This window comes from Anopheles arabiensis, chromosome 2, assembly GCF_016920715.1.
Source record: "Anopheles arabiensis isolate DONGOLA chromosome 2, AaraD3, whole genome shotgun sequence".
Classification (NCBI taxonomy): domain Eukaryota; kingdom Metazoa; phylum Arthropoda; class Insecta; order Diptera; family Culicidae; genus Anopheles; species Anopheles arabiensis.
In genome coordinates, this window is record NC_053517.1 from 78,859,611 (window position 1) to 78,886,967 (window position 27,357).

At 43.7% G+C, this 27,357-nt stretch overlaps 1 protein-coding gene across 2 annotated transcripts in view; it reads right to left on the bottom strand.

Moving 5' to 3' along the window:
• Window positions 1-23,148, bottom strand: part of LOC120896164 (agrin) — a 48,411-nt gene extending 25,263 nt beyond the window's left edge. The window contains exons 1-2 of one of the 2 annotated variants that reach the window (XM_040300098.1): window positions 22,914-23,148; window positions 21,257-21,583 (exon numbers count right to left, since the gene is read on the bottom strand). In XM_040300098.1, coding sequence (XP_040156032.1) covers window positions 21,257-21,317 — 61 coding nt within the window. In that variant the 5' untranslated portion in view covers window positions 21,318-21,583; window positions 22,914-23,148. Of the gene's footprint in view, window positions 1-21,256; window positions 21,584-22,870 lie in introns of both variants that reach the window. The other variant, XM_040300099.1, reaches the window with a different exon arrangement.
• Between the last annotated feature and the right edge of the window lie 4,209 nt (window positions 23,149-27,357).

Consider the following 27,357-nt stretch of genomic DNA (forward strand, 5'->3'; position numbering starts at 1 on the left):
AGCTGTAACGGCAAGAAGCGTTCTGGTGACGCCTTCGCCGACACCAGAATGCAGATAGAATGAAGCTGGCCGGCTGGTGGAAAAACGTGTAGCCAACTTCCTGCGAGCTCATCTAGCGAGACCGTAATAATAGTGCTTTACGTACACGTACACGTACACACTGCACGAAGCACTGCGCGAAAGAAGACATCATCCGATCGATGTCCGTGTGGTGTCCCTGTTAGCATATGTTTGCTCAACGATGCGGCATTTTACATTAACTTTAATTGCGACCCCGCTCGTACGAAGGCACAACGTTAAGAACCATCGATTCCGTTCCTTTACAGTGCTTTTTTTGTTTTTACTTCTCTATCTCCAGTTGGATATCATTTTTATGATTTGCTGCACTGATTGGTCGTCAACTGCACCCTGTTCCCGCGTGTGTGCGGTTGTCCTCGGTGGAGTTAATTAGCGTTTCGCGTTCGTCGTCGTTCCGTGCTCACTTAGGCTAGGGACAGCAGAACAAGTTCCTGTCGGCGGGAGAATCCACGGCTGAGCAGTGCAATTACAGGCAAAACGGAAAGGGTTGAAACGAGGTTCTACCCCGGGATGGCAGTTCCAAATGGTGATTCCGTGCGCGGAATTGTTGAAGCTCTACGCGCAATGGGGTGTTGATAACTGCTCCCGGTCCCGCCATTTGTTACCCTTAAATGGTGCTAAGTGTTTTGTGTATCTTTGTAAATAGCTGTTGATGGTTCATATTTGCTTGACCATTGCAGATTTTTATGATAATTTTGTCTGTTGCAAGTGTTGAGCGGGGCAGAAATTCGCACAAAGCTGTACAATTATGCTCCAGGGGCGATGGAATGTGGGAGTGTGTGAACTCCATTTTGGGTGAGGTTGAGAGGTGGCAGACTTTACGACATTGTCGCTTCATAGCACCGCACGGAATGAGGGTTACTGAACTCACCCCCTGTCATAACCATCTCTCAATGGAGCTCGTTGCTTTATAAGGGCATACAGAGTGGTTTTCATATTTGGCCTTCAAAACAAATTTCGATCGTCCTAGGGAACTTCAAAATGTGTCCTGGGAAATCGAAACAAGTCAGAACCCAATTTCTCTGTTAAGTACGGACGACACAAGCCTCCTCCCCTTTGACTCCTATGTGATCATTCAATTTCACCGTCAACTTGGGGGAAATTTAATAACACCCTTTGTGGATGGCTCGTTTCGAGAACCTGATTAAAATTGACTCTTTCTTTGCTGATGCACCTGCGCTCACGAGACTTTGCACGAGACGTTGCCTTGTCTATTCGTTGGTTGTTTTTCTTTTCCTCCGGTTTTTGTTTTGTAGGCTAATCGAGTTATAATCGCAGAAATCAATCAATGCACCCAATCTGGAGCTGAACGCAACCCCCCCCCCCCACCCACTTGCTTGCAGGTGTGCTTAGCCAGGGGCAGGCAAGGAAATTGGAATAAAATGATTAAATTAATTTTCCCAGCGTCGAAACCGGCCTTCCATTCTTGGGAGTATTTTAACCCCGCTTGGGCAACTCGAGGAGATACCCGGGGGACTCCGAAATTGGGTCAGAGCCGGGTCGACTCGCCTATCACGCGGCCGCTTTCGTTGCGGCACCTACGAAGCTTATCGAGCATTTTTCGAGACGACCTTTTGTTCGTTTCGGGTTTGGGGTTGATTATTCTTTTGGTGTTGCCGACAGCACGCGCACCATGTGTGCGGTTTGGTGGTTGATTTAAATGGTGTTAATACATGATGGAATTGATTTTTCAACCGTGTTTATATGGGTGGATTAGGTGCAGCTTTGAACGGGGTTTGAAACGATGCAACGGTGCAGCGCTTGTGCGGTGGGAAGAAACAGAGGGTTCGTCTCTTTACGGACTGTTGAAGTCTTTTGATGGTAGCGTTCAAATGGAAAATGTGTTTTTACCCGTTTTAATGTGCATTATTGCGATAAAAGTATGGGATTTTAAGTTAGCTACGAATTGATATAGGAAAATTAATCTTTATGGGACATTTGGAAAATAACAACATACTGTATTGTTCAAAAAACTCTTATATTATGTTAGAAAAATTGTTTTGTGTGCTGGAGTAAATAACAAGAGTCTAATAAGATCACACCAAACCAAACTAATTCATCTTTTTTTTTTCTTAAACACACAGTAGAACACTCCAAAATTACGTCAGACGAGATGAGAATCGGAAGCTTAAGGTAATGATCAGTATCATATTGGCAGGGAAGAAAGCAACAAAACAACATCGATCAATCGGTTTTGATCTATTTTTACCAAAATAAAAGAAAGAAAAAAAAGAAAAGCCAAAGCAGGAAAAACATTGCGTGCAGATCGCTGATTTATCGTTGCAAATCATTTAGTGTGCGTGTGCTTGCAAACAAGAAGCAACACCAGCAACAAAAGAAAAACCCCTAAAAGGCTGCTCCCAACAAGCAGAAGCCGCCAAAATGGAAAACGATTTGTCTATAACTATAATGTACCGGTTAGCTATTTGCTGGATCGGATTTTGGAGTGTCCGGGAGTGCGAGGCAGTTTCTCGCTCAACGCGGCTGGATGAATGGTCAGTCGTTTTTCTTCCAGCATGTAATATCTATTCTCGCGCACCTCTTGGCGAAGAATGGTTTTGCGCCGTTTTGCTCCAGCCGGCGCGTGAACACGTGTTTCCAATTATCTTGTTATTTCGAACGTGAACCTTGGCTGGGCAGGTAAAGCACCGGACGATGAATCGCCCACGTTTGAGGGGAGGAGGAAACGATTCGCTTCCTGTGGGGTGTGGCAATGCAAGGGAGCGCTTCTTTTAGCGCCGGTTGTAAGCCGGTTAGAAAAAACGGCAACGGCAAAACAGCATAAAATGTACTAAAATCCCATTCGAACGATAATGATCGTGGGCAGAAGCTAAACCCCGAAGAGCAGCGGCGAAGAAACAGCTCTTCATAAACTATCGGAAACGTGAGTGAAACGTTGAAGGGATCAGTGGAGTGCTTGGAATGACGGTGATCTTGTGTATCTTGCACGGGGAGTGACTCTTTAATCTTGCCATTTTTAATAAGGTTAACGTTTTAATAAATAACAAAAAAAGAGAACTCCTCTCCGTCTATCTAGCGGGCATCGGGAAGCTTAGAAGGGGTTGCAGTAGGTCATTAGATGGGTGCCTAGTGGCCAGGGCGTTCGTTTGAAATTGATTTGCAAAAAGCAAGCACGATCGCTAGCAGAGAGAGGGGAGTTTATTTTATAATCATCGGGCCCAGTAACTTCGGACGATCGGTTTCGCTAGCGCTGGCGAGCATGCGGGCTCGAATCGTCCACTGATCCTACGGGTCTGCTCGGCTAACCCAATTATAGGGTTTGCATTGGAGCTAATGAGGAATCGTCGTGTGATAGAACTGTCCCGATTCCATCCTTTCGGCTCAATGCAAACCCACGCTCGGACTAAGGTCGAGACTAATGGTGCATCGGGAAGAGAAATGATTGCATGTAGTAGATATTTCTTATCTTCTCGGCTCAGTGGTGCAGAGAGATCGTTCGCCGAGCCATGAAAGGAGTGAGTTATTTGAAAGGACTCTATTAATCAAACTGCACCACGAATGTGCTCTGTTCTCTCTCACTCTCTTTGCAAGAATTGGAGTTCATTGAATCACAAGCACAGATAGTGAAGATCGACGAGTGAAGTGCACTCAGCTCAGCCTCAGGTACCATTGGGAATTGGGTAGAGTGTGTAGAACTTGATCGATGATCAGGTGTCGGCAGCGGAGCTCCATCATCGGGCGTAAACCTTAGGTTAAGCTTTAAAGTGCCGCTAGATCTTTCACCCGAACGAACGGGCATAGGCCCCGCACCTTCCTAAAACCCTGGGAGCTTTCCCAAGAAACAAACCAGCAGCCTGCTGCTCTTGATCGAATTACCTCCCAGCTCTGGTCAGTCATCTGTGGGCGCGAGAGAGCCGCTGGCCGTTTGCGGAAACAAAACCCGAACAAAAGCAGGGAAGCAAAAGTGAAGATTTGCAACACGCAGACGCAAAATTAGTCTAATGATTAATTGGTGCGATGGAATGGCGCGCTCTTCGGTGGCTAACAAGCACCGCTGCCGGGCGCTTCTAAGCAACGGTTGTTAGGGAAATAAGGTGATGATAGGCTTGGCGCTCCTTCGGGAGCTGCTGGCGCAGGGTTGGCCCTATTTTTAGATTCGGTCCGGTGTGGTGGCTTAGATGCTTCCCAAAAAGAACAGCGACGTCCTGTCATTGAGGCGGTCTGCGTAATGGATCCCGAAGAATGCACACACCACGATGGCACGAAGGGTTTCGTATGCTGATCGTGATCTTCGCCAAAATGGTTGGCGAATACGATCGGAAAGTCGGGAACGGGATCTTTCTCTGAGCGCAGAGGAACCATTAGAGGTATGTCGGAAACGATCGAATCTGCGGTGGAATGGGCTTTTGGAGCGTGGAAATTTGAAGCTTTTTGTTTCCCGTTGGTTGGTGGATCAAGACACACACACACACACAGAAAACAAAAAGAGCAACACCGTTTGAACTTAAAAGGGTCAGGTGTATGTTATGGGAACAACTTTTTTGTTGCTGTCGTCGTTGTCGTTTGGTGCGCTGTGTGTCTGAACCTCGCGCAAAAAAACAGGGTACGTGAAAAGTCGACAAATAATAATTGCCATGATTAACAATGTCCGTGGCGGATTGTCGTAAAAGGTACAAACGAGCTAGCAGGTTGATGGGGGTAATATTTCGTTGCCACCCGACCCTCTTGTCTCACCTCCCCATTATGGTAAAGAATAAGTTGGTCTCCCACAAACGCCCACTGAAGAAAAAAACAGGCAGCAACAATCACTGGCACGGGGAGCTGTGGTGTTCTTTGGCGAAGATCTCCGCCGTCTAACGGACCACGCGGCAGTGTGCAAATCCCGGGAAAACAATTTTACTTTCACGGTGTTTGCTGTTTGAGCGGTATACCCGACCTTCCGTCGCCTGTTCCGTTGTTTGCCGCTATGGGAAAGGCAGAACGCAAATTGAAAAGTATCGAACACACAGAGTGAAAAGCCAGCCCATTGAGTGACGCTCAGCACAGTGTGTGTGTGCAGCTCGAGCCGCGCTGTCGATCATTAAATAAATTGACTTTCGCTCCGTTTCCCCCACACACACACGTACTTACAGCTCTGCTTTGCCATCCCCGAGCACTACCGCCAAACGGGCGAACAGAAACATCGATCGCTCGACGGATGATGATTTATCCTTTGCTGCTCGTTGCTACCAGATAACCGTTTGCGCCGTGATTACTGTTAGGTTGGAGTTAGGTCTGTGTGTGTGTTTGTGTTGCGATTTTTCCTTTTGCACCATGCGCGCTATTTGATCGTCCCGAGGTAGGTAGGTTCACTTGCGGGCTGTGGTAGACAAGTGAATGTGATGTAAGGAGCGGATGGGTTTGCTAACTGTTTCGCGGGAAAAAAACAATTAGACAAAACTGAAAACCTGACAGAGGCTTGTCACTTTGGCAAGTGCGGAGGGAGGAAGGTTAGCTTATTAAAGGAAGAATGGTTTATGAGACAGCTGGACAGAACTGGCAATAAATCATAATATGAAAGGAAAAACTTGGCAAGGTGGATGGCCGGCACCATTTGTTTGTGTGCAGCAATTGCCCCATGCTGCATGCATTAGAGGAAAGGCTTGAAATTTAGGTTTTAAAAGGAAATTATTGAAAAAATACTTTATAAAATGTAGCAAAACAAAGAGGAATATAAATGATACAGTGACCCAACATAAATTTCAAACATTTACCCTTTTGCTCTAGTAATCATCAATCTAGTAATGATCACCTAGTAAATTCACAATTTAAAAGCTCAATGCAAAAGCATCAAAAGTATAGTTTTAATCACTTGAAATAATTATGGTTGTTATTAATCAGTTATGTTTACTTAAATTTAATTCTTAAATTTGTTTTTAATTATTAAGTTTCTTCACATTGCCTTAATATTGTGAAGAAAAAAGCGAACATAGTTTGGAGCCATGACCAGGATACCTTTTCATTGAACAGTACCTTTTGCTCTCCTGCATCCACCAAAGCATTAAATATTACTTCATAATCTGACCATCGAACGGATGATGTCACTCTCTGTGTATTACAAAATCCTAACACCAAGGAATGGGCTGGTTAGGTCAAGCTTTATTCCAACCATTCCCAACGTAGTACCGTTTGACGTGATCGTTGACAAATCAAAACGGCTCACTTCAATCCGATACCGGTTCCGGTGAGCTTAGTGTCCATTTTTTTTCTTTCTTCTCAAGATCGAACACTATCGAGTTGACGACTTAATTGCGACGGGCGGTGACACGGTCAATTAAAACGTCGGCCAAGATTTCCATCCAGCCTACCCACACACCTTCCAGCTAATCTTCAGCTGGAGCTCAGCCCGGGCCCGTTGTGTGGCGTTATGATCTGTCCCGCTTTCTGTAGCGGCGGGATTTCGCACGGGATAGATATTTCGCGCGACACGTTGAGTGCCATTGTTGATGGCAAATAAATCGGGTCTGTATTAAATCTGGACCGGCGGAAGGGGGGAGGTTTGAGAGCAGTGCTCTAAGATCTAACGGCCAGTGGGATTAAAGGAGGACGTGAGGCGCATGCGCTAAAAAAGCCGACACACGAAACGTGTCGAAAGTCGGCCGGGCATTAAGGCCTGGGCCAGCTTTAGCGCGTCATCGTTTAAGGGAGGCAAAAAACGAAGACAAACGGTTGCTTAAGACACGGGACTTTGAAGTTAATCTGCACAGCTTCGGAGAACTTCTGGTGCGCTGTATTTCACGTCTCTGTATCGTACGGCTGGGATGGCTTAAAGTGAATAACCGAAACCCTCTCTTTAGCCTTTGGCCGTGGGGGGACCAGTAAGACGTCAACGGTATGAAGAAATATAGCACATGTTGCTCGGCAGCACGTCCTGGATCGCGACATTTCAACCGTCGTCCGCCGGCAGCTCTGTGCGCAGCGTTTTGTCCCTCCACTTCCAATGCCCGTTTATTATAATGCAAGAGCAGAACCACACAACAATTGTTGCGTTCTGTCCTCTCCATCTCACTGTTTTTTTATGGCCCCCTTCGATATCAATCCCCCCCTTCCCCCCTGCCAAAAGCATTCCTGTCACCGACAGATGGCGCGACGTGTTTCGCTCAACCGACACCGGCAGCGCGGGGAAAGAAATTGCCGACATTCATTTGTCACTTTACTCTGACTCGGCGCGGTGAAATAACTTCATGTTCTGTAACGCATCGTACGTGCAGCACGGTACATGCGGCTGGGCAATGTGAGCGGGATTCCTTGTTGGAGTGTTTTTTTTCTTCTTCCTCTTCTTCATTCTGTTCAGTGCTTCAGCCGCAGTTCACGCGAGTTCGAACCGTGTCGCGGTGTTCGTTTGGCGGTTGGAGTTTGAGAAGAAGCATTTCTTCCCCGTTGCGTTGTGGTTTGCCAGTGGTGACCGTTGGTGACATCCTCAAGTACATAACCTTACCGTGACATTTATTCTACCTCTCTGCCCGGTGTACTTCTTTTTGTTGTTGTCTGTTGTATGCTCCACCGCCTTACAGCAACCAAATCGAACCACAAAGACGCTCTCCGGTGCTCGGCTTTCGGGAGGCAGTGTCCGCTTAAGATGTTACACTATTTCCCACTGTACCTTTGTGGAGCGACCGTCGCTCGACCCAATTGGCAGGGGGAGAGGGGGTAGTTTAACAGCATATTTGTCGACCGTTTGGTCGCTGGCTCTGTAGTGCTTGTGCCATTATGTTGTTCGCTCCCTGGGGATTGGGTTCGGGAGGGACCGGATGGACACACAAAAAAGGGAAGCGAAACCACGGTAATGTGCGCTGGATGTAAACGACGATGTCGTGGCCGTTGTTCGGGGCTAGATTAAATCTGTCATCTTCACCTCTCGCGCGGCTGGTGCGTGTTGCCGAGCGGTCGATGTCACTTGCACTCGTGCTGCACTTGTGAGGATTTTGGATGGAGGGGGTTTTGTGTGATGCCGTAGAAAGCTTTAGATTGCTAAACTAGTGTAGCTTTATGTTGCTTCTTTCGGGGGGAAATTGGTGCGTTATGGAAACAAGTAAACAAGAGATGCTTTCCGCTGTTGCTTAACAGCCTTCATTGAGTGTTTGTGTGCGCTACTAAGCTGCATGACGTAATCTGATTTTTAGTACTTGAAATCAGAACGGACGTTATAAAGAGGAACTAATTTGTTTGAGTTAAGATAGCTGAACACGATGTTTTGTTATGTTTTCATAACATTCCATTCCATTCCAAGGAGTAATGATGTGATTATAATGCTCAAAATGTTGGATTATGAATAGGTTTTTTAGAAAAAAAAAATGGAAGTAAATTTCAAATTGAGCTAGGAAGTAATAATAACTTTACATTTATTGAATCAATTCGTTAGAAATAAAGATGTAATATTCTATGTAATTATGATGAGTTTTGGTAATAATGATTTGGTGCAAAGATTTGTATAACTGATGTCAAAATGTATGATTACAATTAAAAAAAATATGTCTGAAACAGAGATTCGAACAATATTTACTTAATGATAGCGTTATAAAATATAGGTCAAGGTCACATTATCACCATTTTCTCTTAGAACGCGAATCCAACTGGAAAATTCAATCCCGCACATGTCATCCAACCGGTAATTGGTTCTCACACTTACTTGAGCACCTTTTCCCCCGCTTGAAAAAAGCTCGTTACATTCTGCCCTTGTGAAAAACGTAGAAGCTTAACCGGGTGGAACACCGTCATTTCCCGTTGCCAGTTTTATTACATTTCAAATGTCTTCCCGTTTTGCTTTATCGATTGCGGCTTATCGATTCTTGAAGGTGCCACTAACGGCCGTCTGCTAGACAGCCACTCACACAGCACAGATATGCTCACCTGAAAAAGCAAGAAGAAAGAAAGAAAAAACAAGCGTGTTAAATAGAGGATGGAAAAGTGCAGCGCTGCGAATGAAAACGGAATTCGCTAAAAGGATATCAAATAACACTGACCCATCCGTTAGGAATGGTGACAGAGCAAGAGGTGAAACAGAAACACACAGAGATAGAGAGTGATAAATACATTCCAATCGAGATTGCACTGATGGGCCAATAAGTCTAGCATCGGCTAGTCCCTTTCCTCAATTATTTCTCATTCTTCGCTAAGTGGTTGTGCGGTGCAGCAAGGGTAGCGCATAGTGGTCTTCCCATCCCAACCGCTGCGTGATCGATTGATTCGGAAGGGTGAGAAAACACCAACTGCCACCTTCACGGCGCAGTAAGATGGATTGGCGCGATTTATAACATTTTTCTTCGCCCGTCCAGTGGTGCGAAGGAACGAACTTGCTTTCCCAGACGCGAAATGTCAAACATACTACTGGCCTACTTTATTGCTGTTGGGGGGGGGGGGGGGGGGCAAAACGGGCCTGTGTCTATGGGTATGTGATGTGTGACATAAATCGGTGCTAAATCAGAGGTATTAAAACGATTTATTGATTTATCGCTCATCGGAAGGTTCATTGTTGTGCCAAAGATGGAAGTAAACGCTGTTTCTAATAGGCAGGGAATGATTGGGATCAGCAAATAGTGCATGAACAAAAAAACAGTAGCTAATCGACGTATGATTGCACTATGAAAGAGAAGATCAAGGTGTAAAAAGAAAGTAATCTTTTAAAAGATATCTGGAGCTTTAACAATTGCATAACAAGAGGCGCTTAGCCTATTACAGTGTGTGCAGAAGCGATTCGAATGGTTCTGTTGATGCACCAATGAATTGTCCCACTTTCTAGGGTTCGTTTTTGCTTTCTTTACCATACTAGGCTGATCAGTACCTTCGTAAGCATCGGGAGTATCATGAATATGCACAATAAATTACAGCAAACGAACCAGGCAGGCAGGCAAAGTGCACCACACTGATATGTGTCATTTTAGCGTCCATTGGCAACACTAGTCTGGGGAAATTACTCTCATCTCCACACGCGCATCTTAATGCCGGGGCGGTTAATTGAAAAAAGGTTAAACTCCACCACAAAACAAGGGAAAAGAGGAATCAAAAGTTGGTCACAGCAGCGTGTAAAGCGAGGCCGGAAAGCGTATCATTATGTAGCCCTTATCATCGGTGTGCGCGAGCGTCTAATTAACATAAAACCCTTCTACACTGATAACACAATTGAGGGTTGTTGTTTGTGCTAGTGTTTCGATCGTGTATCTCTTTGTTGTGGTTGCTGCTGTCCCTTTTGCAGCAGAACCGTTTCCTTCTTCAAACAAAGCTTTCCGCATTGAGCGTTTTTTTTCTTCGCTCCGCTTCTCTGCCTTATCTACACCCATTTCCACTCATTCACGCTGTCCTCTTTGGGGCAGTCGTATTGAGCAAGGCGTACAACACCTCTATGCTGAAGCGCAGCGAGCGTGGAACTATCAAAGCCACCCTTCCCAACCTACTATCACTACCACAGCGTTTGATCTGCCACCGGAACTGAGCGAAAACAACAACTGCGGGCAGAAGGAAAAACCTACATAAATCAGGCGCGTGGAAACACGGCGAACCACCGGACCGGTGAGTTTTCCCACCATTTGGGATATGGATGTGTATCACGGGTTTGTGTGGAATCGGTTTGACACGGAAAATCAGTAGCAGAACCAAACATTTGACACCTTTTTTAAGGAATTTCTCCATCCCTAGGTGTTGGTGGTGGTAGTGGTTTACTGGATTTCGCTGCGGTAGGTGCGGCCTATGCCTGCCTCCCACAACGATTTATGGTGGTGCCGTTGATTGTTTCCTGCCTTCCGGCTTGGAAACGGTGCTGCTAATTGAGCGACAAGTCTACGCCACGGAAGCGTAGCTAATCGGTAGGCACAAATATGCACACCGTTTGTCTTTTGTGAGTTTTTTTTCTTTCGTTTTCTCCTCATTGATCACACAAGAAGTTGAAGAAAATGTAGGAAAACGATGCTCGGAAGCGTTTCTTCACGGCTGAGAAGATCGCACGTTACGTAGCCTTTCTTTAAAGAACATCAAAAACAAGCATATAGAATCGTTCTCGAAAGCGTAAAGCATCGGATCTGTACTAGTAGGCGTTTTTTTTCTTCGTGCTTGAATTTGTTTAGAACTGTCTCATTACGTTGCAGATTTCGGTTTGTTTGCTTGGTTGTTTGCACAGTTGATTAGCTATCCTCCGTTCGGTTTGCCTCATTTACAGCCCTCCAGCTTAAGGCCCTAGGTTAAGCCTGTTTCCAATTACCATTAAGCGCAGCGACCTATTTCCGTTCGAATTTGCAAAACGAAAGGATAATCCGTCACGTTGCGCCTAGCAGGTATGCAATCTGCAGCCCCCAAAACGGACCTTCACGGTTTAGCGTGATTATTCCATTTTTTTCAGCATTGCAACCCGTTCAAAGCGTCCACATCTGCATGCCACCGTTGTTGATGCAGTTTTTCCACCCCCACGATCGTTTTCTTTATTGCAAAAGCGTTTTTCCAAGCGGCTGGCCTTAATCGGGGCCCGCCGTTGTGAAATTACTTTCACGCCTGTTTCCGGTAAGCCGCCGTACAGATTGTGTAACACAGGTGCGATCCGTGAGTGAGCATTCGTGGTAGAGATTTTTTTTGCCAATTTTTACAAACATTTTTTTGCCACACTGCACTCGTTACCGATTGGAGCGCGTTTTGTAGTCTGCGTTTAAATGGTGCAGGGTTTTTTTTTTTGGCTGAGATTCGTCTCCGTTTCACCGGACGCACGTTACATACACGCCTTCAAGCCCATTAGGGTCACATGGTTTGTGTGTGTGAGTGTGTTTGCCGGTGCCGGGTGTGTTTTGCAAAATGTAATAAGTGCGTGTAAGCTATGGATTAGACGGGGGAGTGATAATACCACCGGCTAGCTGCAGCGTTGATTGTGACAGCAGCAAAATAACTGTTGAAGGGATTTAATGCAATTTGACGTAACCTTATGTTAGGGATGCATCTAAAGTACCATTTATTATTTAATTGGTTTTGTAAAAAAAATCAGATTAGAATTTACCGATAATAATATAATGAAAACAATTTTTTATAGTATTTTTGTCTGTTTTGTATGATGCACTGGAAAGATTCACGAAAGAACACCAATTTGTGGGTTTTCTCTCGGCTGACATTAAACAATTTTATGCAAACGAATCTCCAGCAAAAGTGGGCTGTGGTTTTGGTGCTGTGGCCCAACTCCTGTGTCATGTTGTCACCTCTACTGTGGCTGTGAGCTCATACTGTTGTGGTTTTTGGGAAGTGCTAGTGCACTTGAGGTCGTTGCGAAATACTTTCCTTTGGTTTTGTGCAGAATTCGGTAAGCTTGTTTAAAGTTTTTTTTCTCCCGATTTTTAAAAATTATTTTTGGTGCTACCAAGACCATAAACTTCTAAATATTTGGCAGAAACTTCTAAATATTATTATTAAAGAGCCTCAGTGGTTGATGTCTGTACAAGTAATTTTTGGAATAACTATTTTCGTGTATAACATAGCTTCTTCAATGTTGATAGTTTTGGTCCAAAATTATAACAACTGAGCTAAAAGAAGAATGTTTTTATCATGCTATATTATTTATTTAATTGTTATTGAGTTTTACATACTTTTTGGTCCCAACATCAAACTGTTATCGTGAATTACATTTCTGTTTATGTTCTTATGCCAACCAGATACAGCTGCTTCTTCACATCTGACCACTTTAAAGATATTTTAGCTCTTCTGTTCTTTAATTTAGCAACCAATTAGCAACTGTGCCTGTTTGTCGCAAACTGTCCGCAGTGATTAGAGTTAAACAAATACCACATTTTCTTTTCTTCTTGCACCGCTCCAACCAACATCCATCACCTCGTGACTTGGTTTACTTTGAACAACCACCGCATCTGGACTGTGTCGCCGACAAGAGCGTGTATCGCACTCAAACAAGCAACCAAAAACAAACAAACCAAAAACAACAGCCAAAGCAGCCCCCCTCTGCCGCATTGTTGTGCTTTTAACTGCCAAAAATCATCACCTGGAGCGGTGAAGTGTTGGTGAAGTTGGTTTTTCAACAACTTTCTTTGCACCCCAATTCCGCTCTCTGGGTGTATGTGTGTGGTCGTTAAGCGGTCACATGCAGACCGGTAAACCACGGGCGTCCATATTCTTGGCGTAAAGTTTTTCGCAACACCGTCCGCTTACTAACCGTTACTTAGCCGAAAAGTCAACTGCACGATGCGAACCGACCCGTCCCGCCACTGATCCGGTCTTGGCTCGCGGTCTGTGGGTCGGTGGTTTGACACCGCGAGCATAACACTTCCAACCACTGCGACCCACTGCGACCTCCGCTAGACGTGGGACAATGCGTGGCTTGATGAATATTCAAACCTTTCGACACTTTCGGCGTTAAGACACTGGGCGTGGGGCGTGTGAAGATTTCGTCGGGGTAATGTTTGGGGGGTGGGGGGGGGAGCGGTGGATACACCGCTACACGGAAGCATTGTTTCTGGCGGGTTGAAGATCGCGCCAGTGTATCGTGTACCTTTTCCACACCGAAAATCGGGTTAAGAGGAAACTTTCCCGCCATCGGATCGGTGGTGGTGGTGCGATGGCCGTGCATGAGTGGATTGAGGCTTAGAGGCGCGGATTGTAACGGAGCTTGGTGTCTGGTGATGGTGGGGTATGGTTTCGGTGGAAGTATTTCCACCCCGCTGCTTTTGGATATTGGAGCTTGCTTCACGCAAAGTGTCAACAAAGCAGCGCATAAACATACGATGCTTAGGTTTTGAGTCTTGCAAGAGCCTTCTAGGAGCGTCCATGTGCTGTTGCTAACCGTTAAAACTCGGCTATAGCGCTACGGAGTTATGGAGAGCCACCGGAACCGCCAGCCGCCAGTGATCAGCGACAGTCTGCGGACAAAATCCTCAGCGCGGCAGCAACCGCCCGTCAAACGTATGACACACTGCCAGCAAACGGTCCGCAAACGGTTGCAAATCTTCTCGTCAACGGATCGGGCTTGTAATTATATCGCTCCGACGAATCTTCGACCCAGGGCAAAGCGCCACCAGAAAGAGAGGGAGAGAGACTCAGCAAAGGCAACCCGCAATGGAGCGAGTCTCCAGCCTCCGCCACTACCAATCGTATCGTCTTATCGTGTCATCTTATCTCGCGAGATTTTTTTTTATTACGGTCACAGATAATTTATACCGCAGATGCGCAGCTGGAGAAGAAAAAACCGCGCGCTCGAGAAGACACACAGTCCGGACGGGGTTTGGAAGTTGGACAAGCGGTTCTACCGGATTCCTAGGCGATGCTAGAGTCGCGCATCTGGGAACAAGGCGACAGGGGTTGGGAGACCCGTGTCACCCGGGAGTCATTGTACCGGCAGGCACTGGGTGGATGCCCGCTGGCAGCTACTGGTCGAGAGAGAGAAAAAAAAACGCACAGCACAGCATAGTAAAACAAACAAAAGCGACAACCGAACATAGCTCGACGATGCTCTTCTAACACGCTCCGTGCGATGGAAAGGACGCCTGGTAGGGGGAGAGAAGGGAATGTTGACTAGAACTCACATGGCGTGCATGGCGTTCTAGACATTTTCCGGTTGTCTCGTGATTTCCCGCGATATTGATCTTGTTTTAATCGTTTGCTGTTAAGAGAGTGGATTCTTTTTTTTGCCTACTTCTTCTCTCTTTGCTCTTTTCCCTGTGAACATGAACAGTTTGCGAACATGAAGATTTACTATCGGGTATCGCGTTTGCGTTCCAGTGGATGATGAGATAGTATGGAAGGGGGTGGAAATCAAGGAATAGGATTGTTTAATAAAAAGTGTGAGAGTAGGAGGAAATATAAAGAAATCAATGCAATTAGCATAAGTTATAGATTCAATAAAAACTAAAACAGAAGAAAAAAGAGATATTAGTGCAGAAGATAATGCGTAAATATAATTAACCTAACATCAATAACAGCTAAGTAAGGACAGATCTAAACACAAGTAAAAACAAATAAATTGTAGATTGGTAGAACAAATTAAGTAAAATAATTTAAATAAGTTAAAAAAAAATTAAAATACAAAAAAATAATAACAAATCATATTAAGTTAAGGCTTTAAGAATGAGAGGTATATAGAATTAAAATTGGAGAGAAGAATCGGAGTGAACAATTCAAAAAATGATAGAAGAAAACTTAAATTAAAAATTAAAACATTAATAACAACTAAGTGAGGACACATCTAAAAATAAGTAAACACTAATAAATTGTAGATTGGTAAAAAAACCGAGTAAAATAAATAAATTAAGTTAAAAAGTAATAAAATTAAAATATAGAAAAAAGAATAAATGCATATAAAGTCAATGCTTTAAGAATGAGAGATTTATAGAAATAAAATAGGAGAAAAGAATCGGAGTGAACAATTAAAAAATGATAGAAGAAAACTTAAAATAAAGAAAAATGTGAAAAAAAATTAAGCATTGTCAAACTTGTCCAGTCAATAAACATGATCTTAAAGAAAAAGTATTGAATTTGTAACAGTTAACAAAAAACTGGTAACTAATACGAAAGGAAAGGATAGAAGAAAGGAAGAAGGTTAAAATGAAATGAAAGATTGAATCAAAATTAAAACTACAGAAAAATTTACAATGAAAAAAGGCAAAACTAGAAAAACTAGAGACACAAAATTAGAGTTATCAACTTTGATCATAAAGTGAATAATGTCATCCATCATAACCCTATCAATTGTATCATATCGGTACAATATCTGCTGATTGTAGTCAGTACATGACATTACAATTAGGAGTAAAATATGGAATTCGAACTTTATCGCACACCAACGCAACAGCGTGCTAATCGGTGCTTCCCTTGCGCTCGTTACCCACCATCTCCCTTTGCCCTCTCTCCGCCTCTTCCATAACACATGTCCTAACAGCTCGTAATAAAAGTTAACGAGCGCGTAAATTTAAGGCCGGACGAACCGCTGTGGAGTGGGACAGCACTAGAATAGAACCCGAGCAGTTTCGGCCGGTGTGAATGCAATCGGCGTGCGAATGTGCGAAGAAAACACACACAGACACTAGAAGAAAAACTGAACCAACAATAAGATCAAACGGCTAGGTTAGTTGCTATCGTCGTGCGCCGTGCCCGGAGTTCGTTCTTGGGAATGCCATGCCTAGGCAGCAGTGTGTGGTAGTTTTGATTCGATTTTTGCACCTCCACTTATGCCATTTTTCTTCGACCGGTGTCGAACGGCCGTGTCGTGTCGAATCATCGTCGTGTGCGTGAAGCTGACCGCTGACCACACGGGGCACGGGAATGGCGCCCAGGATGGCTCCCAACTTTCAGACCCGCAGAAGAACCGATCGAAGTAGATGGGAAGGCAGTGATTGAGGTGGCGGATGGGAAGATGCAGGACCAGGAATCCGGTGCGGAGCATGTGAGTAAAGTAAATACGATCTCATGAACATGCGAAAATCATGTTGGATGTTCCGGTGGGTTGCGACTCCACGTCGATGGAACAAAGCTTTCAGAAAACGGTCGGTGGTGCCAAAGGGAAACCGGTTAGCACCAGTTCCTGGCGTTTCTGCTCAGGACCTTCTTTCGTGAGACAGCAAAGTCTGACGAGATGGTTATTTTTTTGTTACTGTGACCACTCTGTCAGAGTGATTTGATTTAATTGAATTATTAAACTTGTAGGATGTACATCTTCATCCGACGGTTCACCCTGGGATCATCCGCTCAGATGACGTTAGCTAAAACTGGGCTGTAATTCTCTTTCATTGCCATTATCGCCATTCAAGTGATGAAGTGCTGAATGGCCACCCTTTTTTTTGTGCATGTGTCTGCAGTAGAGTGGTTAGAGCGTGGTGAAGATAATCCGGAATAGATTGAAATAATAATAATGCGCTTAATGTGAGGTTGGCAATGATCTTCGGCAGGGCGTGAAGAAATAGATCATTGTCCCACGTTCCAAGAAAAGAGAGGATCGCCGGTTCTATGTGTCTCTCTCATCGCACTAACTCTTCCGCATGGACGCAAGCCTTTCCCCTACTACTCAGGGTTTAATCAGTTCTCTCCCACAGCAATTAATCTACGCACCGGGCTGGCGCTGTAAATCTCTTCTGCCCGCCACACGATCCTTTCCGAAGGTTCGCGCCGTGTACATGAAAGGGCAAACATAGCAGCAAGGACGGTGAAGTGGCGAAGAAGCGTCTGCGTAATGCTGCCATCTTCCCAAGCGTAACAGCTGCCCCGGCATGCATGAACCACGCCCGGTTTTGGACCTTCCGATGCGAACCAGTTGCAGCCCGAAGACCCGCAGAGTTCAGAGACCTTGAGCACGAACTTGGGCATACTGCTGTTGCTGCTGCTGCTGCTGGGATCGCGGTTATTCGTACGTACATATCGGTGGCAACAGTAGCGGACGACTTTAACGGCCGATTCCTCCCGCTCAATGTGTACCCGGAACGATCGACTCCGTCTCGGAACCACTCGGTACAAACGTTCTTGGTAGTCGTCTTTTTTTATTCCCATTTCTGGCAAATCCTCATTTCAATCTCCTACGCCGGCCGGTTGTCGCTTTTGTTGAAACGTCATTAATCGGCGGTTAGAGGGAAGAGTTGCTTCTGGGGCCCTAGAGAGGTCAGAAAAAGCTGCCCAGAGCGGTGGATCGAGCGCACCGGCGCACATGAGTGTAGAACGAAAAATGGTTAATTGATATCCATTTGGAAAGGGGGTTTTTGCTTTGCTTTGGGGAGTGAAGTGTTATTCTTTGCTTTCAGATCTTCTCAATGACGTTTGTTGGAGTTTTGGGGAGGATTGAATGCGAAGAGCGCCGTCGGTGTGAAACTGTGTTTTCTTAGCCGGTTGAAGCGTTCGATACGCATTAATCGCGGCTTGATTATCGTTCGAAGGGTCGTTTAGGTTCGGTTGAAGATCACCACGTACAAAACCCGAAAATCAGAGTGTGATTGTACTTTTACTGGTGTGAGTGTGTGTATGAAGAGTTTAACAGAAACGAAGTAAACTCAAGCGCGTGCCGGTTTCGAGTGTTACGTTTAACGCTTCAGTGAGATGAAGCATGGCAAGAAATTGATTAGAAGTGAGTTTCAAGAAGCAAAAGGTAAATGGAAGTAGACTCTGACGGTTTGAAAAACACACATACATACGTAGGAGAATGAACTGTTTGCTCTAGTTTTGCATTGGGCATGGGATTTGCAAGGGCATGATGTAGCCAACGGTATCGTAGCAGATTTTAGCCTCTGGTGTGGAGAAGTGGAGAAGTAATGGAACGAATCCAGAAATAACTGTAGCTGGGCATTGCGAAATTGATTTTTTATTCCTAGGTTCCCTTTAAACTCACAGAAATAAAATTTATATTTTATCTGATAAGTAAAAATAACAACACATATTATAAAGCTTAAAATCCAAAATTACAAGTTATAAAGATTATTTCTGAATGCTTTTTTTCTGAACTTCTATTTACAGTTTCTACGATAATCTGACAATGAATGTGCCCTTATTCTTGCATAAAGACATTTTCACAGTTTGCCAGACTTGAAAGAGAGAATAATGGTTTCCGTAGCACAACAACACATACATACACACACACACACACAAGTCCTTGGAAAGTGGCCAGCACAACGGGAAATAATGAATCAATTTCGGTTTCATGCTCTTAACGAGCTGCGTTACTTTCCATCGCGAGTGTTGATAGAGCCGTTTCATGAGCCAGTCCTTCTCTTGCTGAGCTTTCAAGGACAAAGGTCGGAGCTTTTCGTGTCTGTTTTTTCTTCGGCTTTGCTCCTTCCATCTCCGCACAACGATTATCTTTTATTTGATGTGTCCGGAATCCTAAACACCGACCGCAATCCCAAACACCGTCCCCAGCGTGCAGGTCCAGCAGTAAAAGGTCAACAAGTACACCCCACTGTCGGGACCGATCTTGTCTGATCTGTTTCAGAAATCTCTGTGTTTTCCCTTTCCCATTCGTTAGGAACCTTGCTTCACTGGAGAAAATGAGCTTTCGAGCGGCTCGGGATGGGCGAAATGAGCGTTAAAGTAAATATATGCTTATGCTGCCCACATTAAAGCGCACCGAGGTCAGACAGCCATCGACTTGGAGGGCGAGCAGTGGAAGAAGGAGAAGAAAAAAAACAAACTAACGAGAACTACATGGACCCACTGTTTGTGGTAGCATCCGGTAGGCAGGGAGGACTGCCGGGAGCAGCATCGCACCCGCCTGCCGGAAAGGAGGTGTACCGTGTGCAATGGGTGTGGATTGGAAAACCGCCCTGGGACGGGAAGCATAAACGTCGAGCCCTGTGGGTTGTGCGCGTTCTCGCTGCAAGGGAACCGTGAAATGGAAAGTGAAATTCATCCGCATGTGCAACCGTTAAGTAAAGCATGGGATGGAAAGGGTAAATCGAGGGTAGGGGGGCTTGGGAGAAGGCTCGGAGCAAAACAACAGCAAAAATACAGACACGGAAAGAAAAAAAAACATGCACACACAAACACCAATCCTGCCGTGATGCTTTCTCCTGCGCCTTTTTCTTGCCCCCAAAAGCAAAGGTGGTGAGGCAGGGAAACGGTTGTTTTGGGGGAGGTGCGTTTAGGTTCATCCGGTCGTTTATGCGCTGGATTGCAGTTTTTTCGTGTGTTGGTAGTAGAGAGGGAAGCGGGATGAAAGAGTCATGAGTGGGGGTTATTTTTTTTGCTTCCATTGCAGCTCACTCGGGCATCATTTTTGTTAGTTTCTGTCAGTTTTTTCTTGTCAGTTCTTTTTCCACTGCTCCTTGCAGGGGGAGGGAGTGGTAGGAGAAGCAGGGGGGGGCACATTTTAGAGCAATTCGAATGAGCAGTGAAATTGTGGTTGACGATGTGGAAGAGAAATACGCCACGATTGTAGATTACTTCTTCGGCTGCACCGTTGCGCTAGAGTGTGTCATAAATGTTAAAATAGCAAGGTAGATTTTTTGTAATGATTCATTGATATATTTTTAGAAGAAAAAAAGGTTTTTGTAGGTTATATTTGTTTTTTTTTGAATTTGTGTAAGAAACCCCTAATTTCTAAGCTTAGAAACCGATTTTTATAGGATTTAAATTGAAATTTAAAATTAATGTAGCAATTTCAATGTAATTATTTCTAAAAATGTGGAAAATTTGCGCATATTCCATTTTTGAACATTAATCAAGAGAAAGTTCTCCGTCCCAACTAAAATAATTTTCTTTATTATTCAAAATATTTATTATCTTCTTTATATCTTTTGTTCGATTCCCCTAAAAACTTGAAACGAGAATTTAATATAATTAGAAATTTATGTTCTACGCATGTTTAAAGCAACAGAAAAAAGATAAAAACAATCAAAATTCGAAACAACCTTTCGATTAAAGTAATGTTCAAAAGTTCACTGGCTCGCAAGCAAATACCGCCATTCACCCTGTTGCCTAGGCACGGGAGAACGCGCAATAAAAGCAACGAATGCGTATGGAAACCGCGCAAAACACACGCGCCACACAGGACCTTGCGAAACATTCGTCAGCCGGCTCCGTTCTCATCGGCAGAAGAAGGACGATGACGACGACGACGACGACAACGGATCCGGTCCCGGCCGGAAGCCGGCATTTTGCAAACCGGTGCCGGTATCTTACCAGCCGGTGCGCGTCCCAGGCTGTACCGAACCGAGATGGACGTCGGAATGAAACGTTGTTTTGGGATGGTGAGAAGGAGGAGGAGGAGAAGGAGGAAGGGATGAATTGCGAATCAGAAAACCCTTCAATCAAAATCGTAGCACTGGGCTGAAGTGGAGCTGTTCTCGGGGTTTTGGCGTGTGTGTGTGTGCTCGTTCTGTTTATTTGTGGAATGAACGCTTGGGTAAGCATGGGTGTCTGGTTGGTTTTTTTTTTTGTGTGTGAGGGGAAAAAAGCATTCGCCCTGGTCGAAGTTTTAATTACTGACCAAAAACCTGACGATGACCTCAATTAAAAGGGCCCACTTCGGGCGCCGGCGAATGAAGTGCTCCAAGTGGACACGTGTCCTTCGGGCAACGTGCCGGCCCAACAGGGGGAAGTAATAATTAAACAAAGAAGTCTCTCGCTCGCTAGAACGTTCCCTTCCCGGGTGAGGCGTGCATGATTTGAATAGGAACGGGGGGAAAAGGAAAAGAATAACCACACTCGGTACACCCTCGGTGCCGTTTTTGTCATGTCAAATTAATAATTTAAATAAATTCACTGCAAATGATCGTGCGCCACCATGCCTTACCTTTTGCAAAACTGGCCTCGAACGCGAACAGCACCGCCAACAGCGTCACCAGCTTCCACATGGTTGAGCTCCGATTAGTCTCACACACTCACACAAACACACTCACAGAATGTACCGTTTTTTCCGAATGGTTGCAAGAATGTTGCAACTGTTTTCACTGCACTTGAGTTTTGCTTCTTTTTTTCGCAACAAAAACACACCGTTCGCGGTCTGTTTCACTCGCGGGGATGCACACGATGCACTCTGAATAGTTTTTTTGTAGGTCGTCTTTTCAGTGTTTTCTTTTTTTCTTGTTTCACTGTCACAAAATGTTTATACTAAAATAGTCTGAAACCATAACAGAGAATAAAAGATAACAAATGTTGAAATTAAATGATGATTTATGATGAGCTCGTAACGAAAGTTCATTAGACAATTTTTTAGAAATACTTATTAGTACTTGTTTCAGGCATTTACATTTTTTGAACTCCTAAAATAAGGTATAACCCACAAATAAAATCCATTCTTCAGTAATTATTGAAGACAAAACAAAATCACAAAAATTAAAACATAGCTCATTTTAAAGCAATCATTCGAAATGAAAAATAATGAACGTTTTGCTCTCTGTATGACAGCGATAAATCACAGCAGAGAAAAACAAGTAAACAGCATAATAGAAGAAATAAACGGAATCAACCCTGTCATCATCATGGACGGATGACAAATTTTCGTTGATTATCACGACACGGCAGTGCTTTCTGCAAACGTAACCAAAACCCACTCAAAGAGTGTTGAGTCGAGAAGACAAGACGTTCCTTCTTGTTTTTTTTTTGGTTTTGTGTGTGTGTTCCTTGCAATTTGCAACGATGCGTCTACCACCGTCGCCCGGCTTCCGGTGCATCTTAATTAATCCATCCAGTTCGTTTTTTTTGTTATTTGGCTCAGCAACGATCGCCAAACGTAACGAAGATAACGATTTTTCGTATATGTGTCTCCGATCGGCGAAAGAATATGACGATCGCTGGTCCAGCAGCAGAGGGAATGTGCAGCAAGCAGAGCAGGTTCTGGCCACTTTTATCATTTAATTGAGTTTCGAGTCGCTTTGTCGGGCCCAAACACCTACGAAACGATCGCGAAACGCCTCTGCCGTCGCCGAACACAGTCCATTCACTGGCACAATTGGTAGTATTTTTGTTGTGTGGTTCGAGTACGTGGTCGGTCTCTGAGATGAGAACGATAACGGAAAGGGTCAAGCGACAATTCTGTGTCTGGACAAGTGGAGTTCTGTTTTAAGTGAGTTTAAAAATAAAAAAAGAGCTAAACCTTGATTCGAAAGAGAGAAAGGAATGTAAACGAACTGTTAGCAACCACCAAATCCTTTCCCAGCTATTTAACACAATCTGTTTTAAAACGTTGATTAAGTCCAATGACAGAGTCTAATTAGGTTGTGCAATAACTAGTTGTGTCTTTCACTGTTGTCCATAGCAATCACTTTCCGAAGGTACTCAAATTTGAATCCATTTGCTTCAATTTTGCACTCTTTCGCACGGGTTTAAGTCATTGTCACCAATTATACACTTCATTCAGTTTGTCCGCTGAAACTTTCATTCAACAAAAACACTCAAAATCACGCACGAAAATCCGTTCACCGCAAAACAATCGAACCACCCAAACGCACCTCTTTCACGTGCGCTCGCACACACCAGTGTAGGGCCAATACTCGTGGCGGGGCTTTGCACTCGCACTCGCAGTCACCGTCACTGGCGGTCGGGAAAAGGCAACAAACTGAAGCGCACTCGGTCGGTCGGGAAGGTATACACAGACACTGCACACGGCGCACTCCGAACGGCTCCACCAACTGGGGTTCGGGGTGAGTTTGGAAGAAACTGGTCCAAGTCCAAGGAGAAATAAATCGAGAATGAATTTTCAATGCCAAGGCTTACGGAATTTATAGAGAAAGCCACGACCGCCGCGAACGCGGGCGCAGCGACCGCGAGCGCAATCGGCCACCGGCACTCCAGCTCCCTCCCCCGGTCCGAACAGTCCCGGACGAGGGGGGTGAGTTTGCTTTTGTTTGCTTTTCACATCTTTCTTTCCTCTCCCTCGCTGGTGCCGGAAGAGGCGCAAAACGGTAGCGGCGTGCAGCCTCCCAGGAGGAGTTCGCTCACCGACACCGTTCGTGGGGCTTCGCTACACACTCTCTGTGAGCCGGCCCGACCGAACGCTCTCCGACGTTCTCAGCCCGAAGCGTAACATCTCCAGCTCTTGGCCTTCCCCTGTTTTGTGGCCGATGCTTCGGGAAAAAGAGGATTTAGGGGTTGCACTTTTCTCTGGCGTGATCTTCGATTGAGAGTGGCGCGAGGAAAAGCGAACGATCGTGACGCTCCACTCCATCTGGAGCGCTCTCATCCTCTCGCCGAATGTAGGGGATGAAGGGGTTAGTGAAGAGCAAAAACCCTCAACTCAACTCCCGATTCCGCCGAGTGATGTCGAACGAACCGAACGCCGAACACGAAGAAAGGTGGAGAAATGGGAGAGCTGATGAGATTGTGCACGGTCACCGGGAGAGTTTCGAGTTGGAGTCCATGTGCCGCCGATGGGAGAAAGTGTGAGCTGAGGACGGATGGACCAGTGCACACCGGATGCAAGTGCAGCTGAGATTGCAGCAGCATTGCAGCGCACTCTCACGGTCGGTTGTTCGCTTTTGGGGGGCTGGAAAAAGGTTATTTTCTTTCTCTCTCTCTCTCTCTGTCTGTCTCTTTTGCACTCCACACTGGCGCTCCGTGCGTGTGGGTGTTTTGCGTTTTGTGTGTGTATTTTTTGCGTTTTCGCACACTGGACCGAAGGCGTTTTAGGTGGTGGTCAAAATGGTAGTGTGGGTTCTAGCATTTTATGTTTTGTTTCACTGATTTTTAACTCTCTGGAGATGTTTCTAAAAGTGTAAGATATCCTGCAAGGCAGCATAATTAACAGCTATCTTCAGATGCGTTTGAAATTGATAATACAATTAAAAGAATTATGTTAAATTAAGCTTATATAAAGTATTTTGAGAATCACGAGTTGATCTTATAAAATAAACGCAAATATATCTTCTTCATGAGACAACGCATACTGCTTGACTTCCTCTTTAGCAAACTCTTTTAGTATTCGTATAATTCTCGATTTTCATGTATTTTTTGCAATAGTTTAAAGTCCATTGAAGCCTAATTTGTATTCTAGTATTTTTAAAAACTTCTGCATTAGCGTAAAAACATCCTAGTTGAGCCTTGCAAGCAGAGTTAAGAATTTTGATAGACAATAATAAGATATATTTGTAATTTCGCCTTTGGTCTTTGGTCGATCTCCATTTATTGTAATTGATATTTTAATGCTGCTAAACATGAAAAAATTAAATTAAATTAAATTAAACTCCAAATATATGTGGTAATATTACCATTTCAGTTAAATTTATATTTTTACTCATTTTTAACTTTAACTTTAAAATAATCTAATGACAAGGAGGAAATACCTTGCTGTAGATCAATATAAATCACCATTATTGGGCTGAAAATACGGCATACGTAATAATAAACTAATAAAAATAATAAAAAAATACATTATAATAAAATTAATAAAACAATCTTATGTTTGGAATAAGACACATCAACTGATAGCTTGAGCTACTAAACCAACGGTTAGAAGTCAGAAGCATCAGAAATTTAAACAAAAGGCAAAAAAGTAAGCATAGGCAAAATCACCATCTTCAATATTGGGGCCCTTTCCGTTGTAAGTTCGTTGGCTGAAATGTCAGCCTGTCAGCTGTTTGCATTGTATAGCAGTTTTCGAGCAGCTATCTAAGTGAGTATAATATACAGGTGTGCTTATCCCAAGGAGTATGAATTTAGAAGGCTGATTTTTATCGCTTCTGCTTCTGAATGAAGATTTTAACAGTGTTTTGTGTATTCGTCCAGAAAGACTTGTTCCTCCAGAACAAGTTGCCTCCAGAAAGCTCCTCCAGAAAGCTTTTTCGGGCGAAAGTTTTCACCCATTCTGTCAAAAAGTGATATTCAAATTTGGTTATAAAAAAACATACTATGAGACCACCTGGACTACATACACTTTGATTCTAGATTCCACCACGTGATCTATGTAATGCACCTTGGGGTAAATGTAAACAACACCGTGTTTTCGAACAGTTACTCGAATCTAATTCTAGCTTTTAGGCTAGAATAATCTAGACTGAAAATTGCAGGCTAGTTTTTTGTGTGATTTTGTATGGAGTGTTTACATGATTTCAGCCTCCAACTGTCAAACTCCATACAAAAAACTGACTACTATCGTGAAGGGCCCCATTATTAGAGGTTTTGGTGCAATAAGACATTATCCTTTCGAAAACTTAAAATAGATTAGATATTAGATATATTTCTTGAATAGACATGTTTTCTGACTTTTGACAAAGTATTTAAAATTTCAATGCAGTAATTCTTAAAAGATTTAGTTTAACCAAAAAAAAAGATTAATGATTTTATTCAGTAGCAGCTGAATGTTTTTTAATGTATCAACATTCTACTGGATTTTATTTTATTTCATAAACAAATGTTAGGTCTTATACAAGTTTTTAATGACCAAAAAGCTAAAATATCGTATTTTGAGAAACAATTACTAATAACAACGTTGTATCCACACAAATGGTTCAGACATCTTTGTTTCCTTTTTAACCGTAGTGCCAAGCCGTCCCTACTGAATAAAAAAACCGTAGTGCCGTACAAAAAATATACATTATCACGTAGAAGTACTACTGATAATATCAGGTAAAACAATCAGTTGTAGTTAACCTACAAGGATTTTTTAAATACATAAATTGTTTACATAATTTTTTTACATAAATTAAATAATTTTTTGAAATAAATTCACTTATATATAGATCAATGATTTTATTTTGATTTATAATCACGAGAAATTCAAAAAATCACTTAACAAATAAAGCAAAATAAATGTTTGAAGGTCATATTTCAGTTCTTTATATATTGTATTAAATTATGCAGAATATTAACACTTTATCAGTAGTCTTGCATATTCAAAGCAAACTTAAGGATTAAAACTAGTTACATTTCTGATGTAATTAGTCTTTTTTTAAATTATATTTCATTGGCTCAACTATAGCATTATGCAACAACTACAGACACCAATTATACAATTATAGGTACAACAGAACAATCGTAAAATTATTGTTTGTTCAAAAATTTTTGTGTTTAAAAATTTGTGAATCAATTTCAGGTTTGGGATTATTGGTTAGAGATTATGCTTGGAAAGGTTATTTTAAAACATGGATTACTTTACCTTCTTGTCATTTCTAATTCGTCATATCTGTACCACTACAAATTGCATCCATAGTTCTGTTTTTTCCGTCTAGGATGCATTCACAGTGTCTTTGGCAACATTTGCAGTACAAATTCATTAATAACAGTGTGAAGATTCCCCGGAATGTAAAGAAATTTTTCACCGGCGAATACATTTCTCCCTCTTATCTTTCCTGTCCGATCGACAGCATCTAGAAAAATTGCATTCACGCTTAAATATCACACTTTTCCGCGACACACAATAAAAGCCCTCTGCATCCAAATGACAACTGCAACAGACGCTGTTGCCGAAACGGAAGGCTCCCAGAGCGTGACAGTACACCGTTAGCCGAAAGATGTGCCCGGATTAGGTTGAGGACGGGCCCGGTGGTTCATGGCTTACGGCACCATTATGTGCCGCCGTGTCGATACAACAAAGATATCTTGCATTTCCGCCTCGCGGATGCTTTTGTGTGCCCGGGAAGATGATTTATGAATCTACGGGGCTCGGACGGGAGGGAAAATAGCTGCGTGTCTGCGCTTGCAGCATTAGATCCAGGCCATCGCGATCCAGTCCGTCCAGTCCGGGCGCACGGTAAACAACTATTAACCGGGCTGGTTATCTTGCATTAATTCAGCTTTCCATGTTCTGTAAGCGATAGGGTGGGAGAGGGTTCGAAACGCAGCTAACGAAATCATCAGACAAACAGACAAACAAACGAATAGCATCAGCACCAGCAGCCCCAGCAGCAACAGCAAATATGGACGAAAGTCTAAACAGACGAAAAGCCTGACTGCGCCAAC